General features: G+C 48.4%; 2 protein-coding genes across 5 annotated transcripts in view; one reads left to right on the top strand and one right to left on the bottom strand.

Moving 5' to 3' along the window:
* The window catches only part of LOC116104642 (translation initiation factor IF-2-like), a 10394-nt gene extending 7533 nt beyond the window's left edge, over positions 1–2861 (bottom strand). Inside the window, exon 1 of the mRNA XM_031391145.1 lies at positions 2828–2861. Within this exon, the coding sequence (XP_031247005.1) occupies positions 2828–2861 (34 nt within the window). The remainder of the gene's footprint in view (positions 1–2827) is intronic.
* The window catches only part of Camkk2 (calcium/calmodulin dependent protein kinase kinase 2), a 50329-nt gene that overhangs the window by 6689 nt on the left and 31398 nt on the right, over positions 1–12242 (top strand). For all 4 annotated transcript variants that reach the window (XM_031337796.1, XM_031337794.1, XM_031337795.1 and 1 more), the window contains exon 2: positions 8621–9146. In XM_031337796.1, the coding sequence (XP_031193656.1) occupies positions 8679–9146 (468 nt within the window). In that variant the 5' untranslated portion in view covers positions 8621–8678. The remainder of the gene's footprint in view (positions 1–8620; positions 9147–12242) is intronic.

Genomic DNA, 12242 nt, shown 5'->3' with positions numbered 1-12242 from the left:
CTATGGCATTGGCAGAGGCCTCAAGTTCCATTTCAGGCATCTGGATGAAACAAAACAAAGCAAAACAAAAACCTCTGACCTGTTTAACTGATACTTGAAACTACCAGGCAACTCTAGGTAAATTGGTAATCTTTTTTTTTTTTTTTTTTTTAAATTTATCCGCTTGTTTGTTGATTCGTTTGAGATAGGGTTTCTCTGTGTAGCCTTAGTTGTCCTGGAACTCACTCTATAGACCACGCTGGCCTCCAACTCAGAGAAAGGCTTGCCTCTGCCTCCTTAGTGTTGGGACTAAAGGTGTTCGATGACACCGATGGCTGAGATCTTTCTCGATTGCCTCACCTTGATTGTTTGAGACAAGGTCTCTCACGGAACCTGGCACTCAGCAGTTGTCAGTCACACTGGGCGTTCTTATGAGGGTGCTGTGGAGCTGAGCTCCAGGCCTTCAGGCTTACACATTCACCATAGGCATTGTATTGAGTGGGCCATCTACCTCGTTGCCTTCTTGGGTTTTTTTCTTCTTTTTCTTTTTGGTTGGCCGGTTGGCTAGCTGTGGTAATACATACCTCTAGTCCTCACAGTCAGGAGGCTGAGGCAGGAGGATCATAAAGCTAGCCTATGCCTCTTCGTGGGGCTCTGCTTCAAAACTTTTTTATTTTAATTAGAAAGGGAAACTATTTCCCAGGATAGATTTCCTTGATCTCCCAGCTTCCTTCTGTGTCACCAGCTGCCTCGCTCATGTTCTCTTGTGTGTCAGCCTGGCTGTCCCCATTTGTGCTATGGCACTGGGCTCTCTACAGAAATCACATGTCGCTCCTCCATAGTCACTTGGAGTTTTCCTCTGACCCTTTGAGCTTTTCGGTTTTGTTTTGCTTTGTTTCGTTTTGATTTTGACGTGTCCTCACTGTGTAGCCCTGCCTGGCCTTATATTCTTGGTGTAGCTGAGGCTGAACCTTAAGACCTTGAACTTCTTCACAGTATTATAGGTGAGCACCACTGTGCCTGATTTACGAGGTGCTGGGGACCCAGGGCCTCTTGCATGCCTGATAACCACTCTATCAATTGATCTTTATCCCTGGCTAAAGATTAGCTAGGAATAATCTTTAAAAGATCAGATGAGTGAAATGAATTTCCTCTAGGGCCTTGGGCCTCGGTTTCCCCAGGCGAGAGAGGATGTGGCTGTTTCCTGACTCAGGGATGGCACCATTCCGTGGAGCTGATTTGCACGCCCCTCCCCCTCTTATCTTTTGTCTTGGAGTGTCAGGGAAGAGGGGCTCTGAGGACCCTGCTGGACTCTGATATAGGTGTGTCTCTGATTTGGAGGTCCACCTACTGACTTGTTTTACTCCAGGCCCTGTAGCAGCTCAGCTCGGCTCAGCTCAGCTCAGCATTTGGCAGGCGGCGGCGGCACTTGCTGGTTGGAAATGGCCCCCAGGAAATGGAGATGGCCAAGCGTTTCCTGGAGGCCTGTGCCACTTGGCTTCCTGGCAGAGGAAGGAACATTCCTCTCATCCTGGCTGGGAACTGGCTCCATCTGCTCCAGGAAGGGTCTGGTGGCTCCATTGGGTGCCCTGGCGTGGGGGGCGGGGGCTTCCGGGTGGGGCAGTGCTTGGGATTCATGGGGAACTGCCAGACCCAGCCAGGGCTGCTGGCATTTTGTCAGACCTAAGCAGCTTGTAGGAATGTCCTCTTCAATCCTGTGTTCCGATCCCTGCCCTTCCTTGTTGAGGGCTTTTGTGTGTGTGTGTGTGTGTGTGTGTGTGTGTGTGTGTGTGTGATTACACAACCAAGCAGAGTTACTCCATGCCCGGTGCCTGCTGGGGCTTAAAGCAATCTCAGTACAGTCTTTTATGCCAAACTATTGTCTTTATGTTTAAGTTTTTTGCTAGAGAAAGTGTTGGTAGCTTCATTAGATTCTTATGGGGTCTCTGGTCCCTGAACAATTCAGAGTACTGGCTTAGATTGTAGGGATGGGGCAGGATCCTTCCACGCAGCCCTCCTGGCCTTGGCTCACCTCTTCCCTAGACCTGGGTGGGCCTGCCTTTCCTTCACAGGCGGGCCCCAGCCCGGGTCAGAGTGCTCCCTTCTCCTCCTTCCCTCAGACCTTGAAGGCCAAGCCTGCGTCAGAAGCAGTGGTGAGGGAGGCCCAGGCCAGACACCGGCTGGCTAAGGAGACTTGATTAAAAGCAGCTTTGTTGGGGGCGGACGGCTCGGCGTCCTTGGCCTGGAGTAGAGATCGATAAGCAATTGTTTTTCTGTTGGCAAGAAAAAAAAAATCTCCATTGACTTTCCCAGGCACTGCCAAGTCTGGTTTTCTTTTCAGGAACACTTGTAGCCCCAAGTGGCTTAGAGAGGAAGGATAGGTCACCTGCCCTGGGGTGTCTGAGCCAAGGATGTGACATCCATGGAGTTGTAGGTGGACTCACCAGGACAGTAGTCACTCGGGAGCATTCTGGAACCCAGCCCCGCGGTTCATTGTATTGAAAGACTAGCTTCTTAGCACTTCAGTCATGTATTCTGAGTGCATGGCTCATCTGCTCCCCGTGACTATCCAGAAGGTGACCATTTTAAAGATGAGGAAACTGAGGCAGAGAGAATTTTAAGGCAAACTGGGCAAAGGATAAAGCCCAGGCTGTGGCCTCTAGGGCCCTGCTTCTTTTGGAAGATGAGGATCACATCAGGATATGTAAAATTACAACAGCCCAGGCTGCAGACAGTGCAGAACTGGGGCAGAATGATCCACTGACAGGGAAGCTGAGGCAGGAGCATAGCTGGTGATGTCCTCCTCTGTGCTGAGGCGTGGCATCTCCTTTCATGACTGCTTACTTACTCTCATCTGGAAGTTCATCTCGAGCAGAGCTCATTGTATCTTTTACACAGGACCCGAGTTCAATTCCCGGGTCCCAAGTCTGGCAGCTCAGAACCACCTGTTAACCCCAGCTATAGGAAAACTCACATCCTTTCTGGTCTTCATGACACCGGCGCTCCCGTGGCACAGACGTAGACATGCACATAAATAAAAATTATATACATAACATACACACAGTGAAAATGAGCCATATTCACCATTTTTACATGTATGTGTAATTCAGTGGCATTAAGCATGTGAGAACTTCCTCATTCACTCCACTTAATCCCACTCACGCTTTCTTTACTTCCTGTTTTGGATTCAGGTTCTCACTTAGTCCAGGCTACCTCAAACTCACTCACTGAGTAGCCAAAAGTGACCTTGAACTTCTGCTCTTCCCAGCAAGCACCAGTATGTGCAGGATGTACAGTACTGGGTCTGGAGCTCAAGGCTTTACCACTTTGTCCGCTGGCTCCACTCCCAACCCTGCGTCCAATTGCATTTGACCATCATGGTTGCCACCCACTGCTTGTCAGTTGGCTCATTGTACTTAGCATGTCAGACTCGCCTTCCCGCTTTGACTCTTCTGTGACCTACCACTTCCGTAGGTCCACTCATCCTTTGATAGACACAGGGGTCCGTCCATCCTTCAGCAGTTGTGACTAGTGACGGCACTGTTGCTATGCAGGGGTCCGAAGTCCTGCCTTCAGTTTTTGAGTGCGTAGCAACGAGAGGAATGATTGGCCACCTGGGACTTCCATGGCTAGCTTCCCGAGGAAGTGCAGCGGCTGTCTGCTGTTGAATGCGTCCTTCTCTTCCTGTAAACCAGGCTGAGCATCTTGTCACATGGTTGCGTTGGTTGTGGTTGGTTTGTGTGTGGTATATGCAATGTATGTGGGTGCAGAGGAGAACAAGGGGTGTGTCCAGCTGGGCAGTGGTGGCACATTCTTTTGATCCCAGCACTTGGGAGGCAGAGGCAGGCGGATTTCTGAGTTCAAGGCCAGCCTGGTCTACAGAGTGAGTTCCAGGACAGCCAGGGCTACACAGAGAAACCCTGACTTGAAACAAACAAACAAATAAACAAACAAAAAACAAGGGGTGTCCTCTCTACTACTCTCCACCTTATTCCCTTGGGACAGGCTTATTCACCAACCCTAGAGCTAGACTGGCGGTCAGCAAGCCTCCCATCTCTGCCCTCCTAGTGCTGGGATTACAAGTGCCCTTAGGTCACACTGAGCTTTTAGTGTGGGTGCTGGGATTTGAACTCAGGCCCTCACACTTGGGCAGCAAGTACCCTTACCATTAAACCATCTCCTCTGCTCTTTATTGCATTTTTTTCTTCTTTGAAAATAAATTTCATACAGTATATTTTTATCAATTTTTCCTCCTTCAATTCCTCCCAGGTCCTCACCACTTCCCTCTCCACCCAACTTTATGTTCTTTTTTCTCTCTCTTAAACAAATAACCAAGTCAAACCAAACCAAACCAACCAACCAACGAACCAAGAAAAACCCAACACTTTTTTTTTTTTTTTTTTTAACTAATGAGTGGTGTTCATCTGTAGGCACAGGTCAGGGCTGAGAATGCCAGAGGGTTTCTGACTGGAGGATTCCCAGCCTGCTGTTGACATAGTAGATGTTTCTGAAAGGGCAATTTAGAGGGCCAGGCAGCATTTCCGTGTCTCAGCCACATCCTCCAGGGAGCCCTGACTTCATGCCACTCCCTCCTCCACCCTCACCCGAGTGACCCTGGAGGCCTTTTTACTCAGTGGCATTGCAGTCAGCACCCACTGTTTTCCCAGAACCTAGAGAGACCTTCCCTCCGTGCCGAACACACAGCTACCAGCACATTCCAGATGCACGTACTTAACTCGAGTGCTCCTGACATTTGTCCACCAGAGTTTGTCAAACACGTTAGCGAAAGGTTAATACTCTGTCCTAAGGATGGTGGCAATTGACAGCCTGGAGCTGTGTGCCAATATCTCCCCCTCCCCTTTGTCCTCTCTTAAATTGATATAAAAGTTCACAGGAGGCTGGACCTCATTATGCACACCTTTAATCCCAGCACTCAGGAGACAGAGGCAGGAGGATCTCTGAGTTTGAAGCCAGCCTGGTCTACAGGCTACACAGAGAAATCCTGTCTGGGAAAAACAAAAACCAAACAAACAAACAAACAAAAAAGTTTACATGACCTAAAATTGATTTTTTCAGGGGCACAGTGCTGGGGTAGAACCAAAGGCTCCTTAAATCCTGGTTAGGAGCTAAGCTGCAAGCTGCACCTCCAGCCCTCTGATTAACCCTCCTTTTCCTTTACATTTGAGGCAGGGTCTCACTAGTAACTCTGATTTGCCTGGATGACCTGGAACTCACAGAAGTGTGCTGGGAATAGAGGTGTGTGCTACCATGCCTGGCAGGTTAACCCTGTTAAGATCAGTTCATTGCATTTAGTCCCTGCACGGGGCTGTGAAGTCACCACCCCTGACTAGTTTCAAGACATTTTCTTTCGCCAGGGTGAAACCCTGCATCCATTACGCAGTCACCGAGTTGCCCCCAGAACGCTTCTCCCTCGTCCTAGGTAACCACTAATCTGCCCATCTCCCGGGATTTGCACAGCATGGAAATTTCATTTCTGTGGAATTACGCAATGCAGGGCCTCTTGGGACTGGCTTTGCTCTTGGCTCTTGTTTTCCTCTGTGTGGTGGCTGTTATCAGTGCTTCTGGCCCTTTTATGATTGTCTGTGCATCTGCCGCCTCCCTCCTCAGCTCCGAGGTTGAGAGCCGCTTGGGTGTGCTCTTAGGAACGGACCACATGGAAAGCTTCTAACTTCTTGAGTAGCTAGCTACCTTCTGGCAGCCACCCTGGTTTCCTGGGTGGCGCTAGGGATTTGAACTCAGGTTATCATGCCTGTAGGGCAGTCACTCTTAACACCTGGAGTGGCCTGGAACCCGCACCCCACTGACCCCACCACAGCACAGGGGTCAGGCAGCACATCCATGGCTTATGATATCTTACTAATTTGTGGGAGGAGTCATTGCATTGAGGCATGGAGGACATTGGTAGTTAGGTTTCATTTGGCATACCTACTGTTTAAAAAATATCTTAGACAATTACTAATTCTTTTTTTTGTTTTGTTTTGTTTTATTTTTTTGTTTTTCGAGACAGGGTTTCTCTGTGTAGCCCTGGCTGTCCTGGAACTCACTCTGTAGACCAGGCTGGCCTTGAACTCAGAAATCCGCCTGCCTCTGCCTCCCAAGTGCCGGGATTAAAGGCGTGCGCCACCACCACCCGACCAATTACTAATTCTTAAAGAAGTATGTGTGAGCCAGGTAGTGGTGGCACATTCCTTTAATCCCAGCACTTGGGAGGCAGAGGTAGGTGGATTTCTGAGTTCGAGGCCAGCCTGGTTTACAGAGTGAGTTCCAGGACAGCCGGGGCTACACAGAGAAACCCTGTCTCGAAAAAACAAAACAAAACAACAAAAAAGAAGTGTGTGTGTGTGTGTGTGTGTGTGTGTGTGTGTTAGTCATGTGCTGGTGGCATCAAATCCCTTAAGCTGAAGTTATAGGCAAATCTATGTGCTATGGTGTTTTGCCTGCATGTATGCCTATGTGAGGGTGTCAGATCCCCTGGAACTGGAGTTGTGGACAGTTGTGTGCTGGGAATTGAACTGTAGTCCTTTGGAAATGCAGCCAGTGTTTTTAACTGCTGAGCCATCCCTTCAGCACCAGATACTTTTACTAATTAAAAAAAAAGTCTGAAAAACCAAAAACCAAACAACAACAACAACAAAACCCCAAAAACGGTCAGTGGTGGCGCATGCCTTTAATCCTAGCACTTGGGAGGCAGAGGCAGGCAGATCTCTGAGTTTGAGGCCAGCCTGGTCTACAGAGTGAGTTCCAGGACAGCCAGGGCTACACAGAGAAACCCTGTCTCGAAAAAACAAAAAAAACCAATCAAACAACAACAACAACAACAAAAGTCAAGAGGGTGCTTTAGAGATGACGCAAACTGAGTTTGATCCCCAGGGACACACATGACAGACAGCGCATGCTCATAAGCCCTGACCTGTGAACACGGAGAAAGGTTGGTCTTAGGCCTTGTTTGCCAGTCAGCCTGGCCTAAATGGAGATCCCCAGGTTCTAGTTTGAAACCCTGTTTCCAAAAGCAAGTTGGGAGGCTGGAGAGACGGCTCGTTGGCTAAGAGGAGCTGGGTTCAACTCCCTGCATTCACATGGCACCTTCAAAACTATACATAATTTCAGTTCCTGTGATTCCAATGCCGCCTTCTGTTCTCTATGTGCACCCATCAGACATGTGGTGCACATACATACATATATACAGCAAAACACCCACACACATACAAATAAAATGATTTGAAAAATCACTAGTACCACCACCAAAAAACCAAGGTGGGGAGGTTTCTGATGAATGAAACTGAAGTTGACCTCTGACCTCTAAACATACATGTACATACTTGTGAACTCAGACATAACCCTACACATAACAAACATACAAAATCAAGAGATCTCATTTAATATTTTCTCTTTCTACCTCTCCCTCTTTATGTGTGTATGTGTGATGTGTGTATGTGTGTGTGTATGTGGTCCTGGCGGTCCTAGAACTTGCTATGTAGACCTGTCTGGCTACAAACTCGAGATCTGCCTGCTTCTGCCTCTGCCTCTGGTATTAAAGGCATGTGCCACTATGCCTGGCTCCTTTTTTCCTTGAAGACAGTACCTTATGTATCCAAGCTGACCTCAAACTCTACTATGTAGCTAAGTAAATGACTGGATTTCTCATCTTGTTTCCACCTCTTCCGAGTGCTTGGATTCCAGGCTGCACCACCATGCCATTATATATGGTGCTAGGGATTGAACCCAGGTCTTTTTTGTTTATTTGTTTGTTTTTGGTTTGGTTTGGTTATTTTTTTTATTTATTTTTGAGACATGATTTCTGTATGTACCTCTGGCTAGTCTGCAGACTAGGGTGGCCTCAAACCCACAGAAATCTGCTTGCCTCTGCCTCCTGAGTGGGTTAAAGATGTGTACGCCCACTGCTCGAAGGTGAAGCCAGGGCTTTGTATATGCTAGGCTAGCTCTCTGCTGGTTGAGCTACTACTGTTCAGCTCCCATAGATTTTTGCTTTGGGGGGAGGGGAAGACAAAGTAGGGAATGGGGAACCAGGCAGTGGGAGACTCAGATCCCTGCTGGGCAGCACGGCAGGTAGCTGCCAGTCCTGTCTCTTGGGGTTCCTTATCCTTGCTTTGAATAGGAATTGAATTTAGATTCCTTGTTAGATCTGTGAGAAGAAATGCAAAGAGTACACCCCCCCCTTTTTAAACTTAAAGATCTATGTGAGTGAATATTTTTGCCTGCGTATATGTCTGTGCCCTGTGCATGCCTGGTATCTTTGAAGGTTGGAAGAGAACATCAGTTCCCCCTGGAACTGGAGTTACTGGTGGTTGTGAGCCACCATGTCCGTACAGTTTTGGGACTCAAATTCAGGTCTCTGGCTGAGTAGCAGGTGTTTTGGTTTTTGTTGTTGTTTGTTTGTTTGTTGTTTTTTCAAGACAGGGTTTCTCTGTATCACCCTGGCTGTCCTGAAACTCAGAAATCCACCTGCCTCTGCCTCCCGAGTGCTGGGATTAAAGGCGTGCACCACCGCCTGGCTGTAAGATGTTTTTAAGGATGTTAAATGTGTGCTCAAATCAGACACCAGCCTGGCCGGGAGGAGTCTCTCGCTGCCTGGCTGACCTTTGTTTCCCTCTTTCCACAGGCAGCTCTGCAGCTGATGGGAGTGCTCCCGCCTGGCTGATGAAGTTGGTATACACACCATGTCATCATGTGTCTCTAGCCAGCCCACCAGCGACCGGGTGGCCCCCCAGGATGATCTGGGAAGTGGGGGTGGCAGCCGGGAAGGCCAGAAGCCCTGTGAGGCGCTGCGGGGACTCTCTTCCTTAAGCATCCACTTGGGCATGGAATCTTTCATTGTGGTCACCGAGTGTGAGCCAGGCCGGGGTGTGGACCTCAGTCTGGCCCGAGACCAACCTCTGGAGGCTGATGGCCAGGATCTCCCCCTCAATGCCTCGGAATCTGAGTCACGGTCCCTGCTTTCTGGTCGCAAGATGTCCCTGCAGGAGCGGTCCCAGGGTGGGCCGGCATCCAGCAGCAGCCTGGACTTGAATGGACGCTGCATCTGCCCATCCCTGCCCTACTCACCAGCCAGCTCCCCACAGTCCTCTCCCCGGATGCCCCGGCGGCCCACAGTGGAGTCACACCACGTCTCCATCACCGGTTTGCAGGTTCGTGGGCTGAGTGAGCTGTGGTGGGGTAGATGGGAGGGGAGGATGAGCTGGTGGACAGTTAGAGGCTGTGCACTGAGGGGAATTCTCAAAAGCAACAAAGCAAACATCCCTTCACGCGCTTCCTGGACAAACATTGGTTTTCCCTCCTTCAGTGCTCCTGGGAAAACTTACCACAGCCGTCGAGCATCTCCTACGGCTGACAGCATCCTCCACGCTCCTTTCCCCAGGGGCTGCTGAACTGAGTTTGCTTCATTTCTTTGTGTGATCGATAGCATCTCACTATACAGCCCAGGCTGACTTTGAACTTTGCATGACCCTCTTTCCTCAGACTCTTGAGTGCCCAGATGATAGGAGTTATGCAGCCACTCCTGGCATTCCAAACTGCTTTTTTTTTTTTTAATAAATAAATAACGTTTTAGATTAGTTTGCAAGTTCTAGGGTTTTATGTAAACAGGTTCATTGCCTATTCGAGTGCTCTTTTTTAGCTCAGTTTCCTCTCCAGCGTAATGATTTTGAGATCTATCTGTGTCGTTGGATATACTCTTGGCCCCGATAGCTGCAGATCCAGCCAACCTTGAAAATATTCGGAAGGAAAAAGAAATTGCCATGATGAGCTTTCGTGGGCTATTTTTTTCTTGTCATTAAATGATAATTTAAGTAGTTTCTGCCTCTGAGCACTAGGGTAGAGTGACTTACATAACAGTGACATTGTATTAAATATATAAGTAGCTTGGAAATGATTTAAAGTGTGAGCATGTGTGTGTGTGTGTGTGTGTGTGTGTGTGTGTGCCGTGCGCGCATACACACGTGCAGCAGGGGAGCAGCTCAGCGGATGAGCCATGACTGCTCTTGCAGAGGGCCTGAGTTCTGTTACCAGCACCTGCATGGAGGCTCACAACCCTTTTTAACATCAACTCCAGAGGATCTGATGCCATTTTCAGACCTGTGAGGAGACATCTGACACAGACAAACACAAGCATAGATAAAATAAAATAGTTAAGATCTGAGGGAAGAGGGCTGGGTATGATGTAATCACAGGGTTCAGGAGCAGACACAAGAGGATCATTGCAAGTTCAAGGCCAGCTTGGTTGATACAGTGAGTTCCAGGCCAGAAGACCTGCCTCAATTTCCTAGTTTGGAAATGTATGTGTATAAAGGGACTGTACTGGGACAGTGCCGTGCCATTTTCTCTGTGGGACTGGAGCTCTTCATGCTTCGTGTCTTTAGGGTTCTGTAACCAGTCCCTGAGGACACTGAGGGACATGTGTACTGGTGGTTGATGTACTTCATTTACTATTTTGGTTTTGGTTTTGTTTTTTTCGAGACAGGGTTTCTCTGTGTAGCCCTGGCTGTCCTGGAGCTCACTCTGTAGACCAGGCTGGCCTCAAACTCAGAAATCTGCCTGCCTCTGCCTCCCAAGTGTGGGATTAAAGGCGTGCGCCACCACTGCCCAGCTTCACTTTTCACTTACTGTTTATACTGTTTTTGAGACAAGATTTCATTGTTTCCTTGCTGGCCTCACACTTAACCTGCCTCTGATTCCTGAGGGCTGGGATGACAGCTTGTGCCATTGGGCCTTGCTGTTGTTGGTTCCTTTTTCTACTGAAGCCGTTTCCTTTCTGGGTAGTCTGAGAAACAGGATGCTGGGTCCTATGGCGTGTGGATGTTAAGAAACAGCTGGTGGGCAGTAGCTGTGGCTCAGTTGGCACAGTGCCTGTGCTTTTCTTTTTTTTTTTTACCTCTTTTTTTTAAAGATTTATTTATTTATTATATGTAAGTACATTGTAGCTGTCTTCAGACACATCAGAAGAGGGCATCAGATCTCATTAAGGGTAGTTGTGAGCCACCATGTGGTTGCTGGGATTTGAACTCATGACCTTCCGAAGAGCAGTCGGTGCTCTTCCCCGCTGAGCCATCTCTCCAGCCCATTATCATGCTTTTCTAAGAGGGTATCTTTTATTTATTCTTTGACGATTTCATACATATCAACACTGTGTCTTAATTATATCTATGCCCCGCCCCTCCTCTCCCCTCCCACACTTTCCAAGCATGCTAATACAGACCCCATTCCTTTCTTGACCTTTCTCTCTCTCTCTTTCTCTCTCTCTCTCTCTCTCTCTCTCTTTCTCTCTCGGAGGGGGTGGTGGTAACCCATTAAGTCCAGTTAGTGCTGCCTTTGGAATATTGACTGATCTTGTGCAGGTGACCATAGTTGCGGTGAGCTCATGAGTCCAATGGTCATGTCATCCTTTTTTTTTTTTTTTTTTGTTTTTTTGTTTTTTTGAGACAGGGTTTCTCTGTGTAGCTCTGGCTGTCCTGGAACTCACTCTGTAGACCAGGCTGGCCTCGAACTCAGAAATCTGCCTGCCTCTGCCTCCCAAGTGCTGGGATTAAAGGCGTGCACCACCACCGCCCAGCGGTCATGTCTTATCCTAATGACAGCCTTTCACCGCCTTTCTCCCCTTCCTCTGGCTCTTCATTGACTTCTGTCCCCTTTTGAGATGTTCTCTGAGCCAAATACTCACCCGTCACTTATTCTCAGCCCTTGGACCAGTTCTGAGTCTCTGTATTAACAGCTGCCCACTGCAGAGAGACACTTCTGGCCAAGTTCGAGAGCAGCTCTAAACTATGGGAGTAAACATAAATATTAGAAGGCAGTCTGACAGTGAGCCCTTTAGCAAAACAACAGCAGTAGGTTTCCTTGTCGGGCCTGTGACCTTCGCAGCTGAGAGTTATCGGCCAGCCTTACAATGCCACCCTTGAATCCCCTGAGGTGGAGCAGGCCTCAGAACCAGTCAGAAAGCTTGGGCTTCCCTCATAACCTCTGTACCGTAATGTATCAGTGGGCACATCAGGTCAGTGTTACAGCATGTAGGTTAGCTTTGAACTCTGAGATCCACCTGCCTCTGCTTCCCCGGGGCTGAGATTCAAGGCATGTACTACCCTGCCCGGCTCATGGCCCCTTTTTCTTTAGTTTTTGCTGCATATATACATATTCCTAAATGCATAAATACAGCCTGCTCAGTCTGTATAATTTTTACCATGCTCACTTTTTTATTTGGACTTCTCAGTTGTGAGTATTCTTTATGTATT

Source organism: Mastomys coucha, unplaced genomic scaffold, assembly GCF_008632895.1.
Source record: "Mastomys coucha isolate ucsf_1 unplaced genomic scaffold, UCSF_Mcou_1 pScaffold22, whole genome shotgun sequence".
In the NCBI taxonomy this organism is placed as follows: Eukaryota; Metazoa; Chordata; class Mammalia; order Rodentia; family Muridae; genus Mastomys; species Mastomys coucha.
This window is presented reverse-complemented; position numbering and strand designations above follow the sequence as displayed.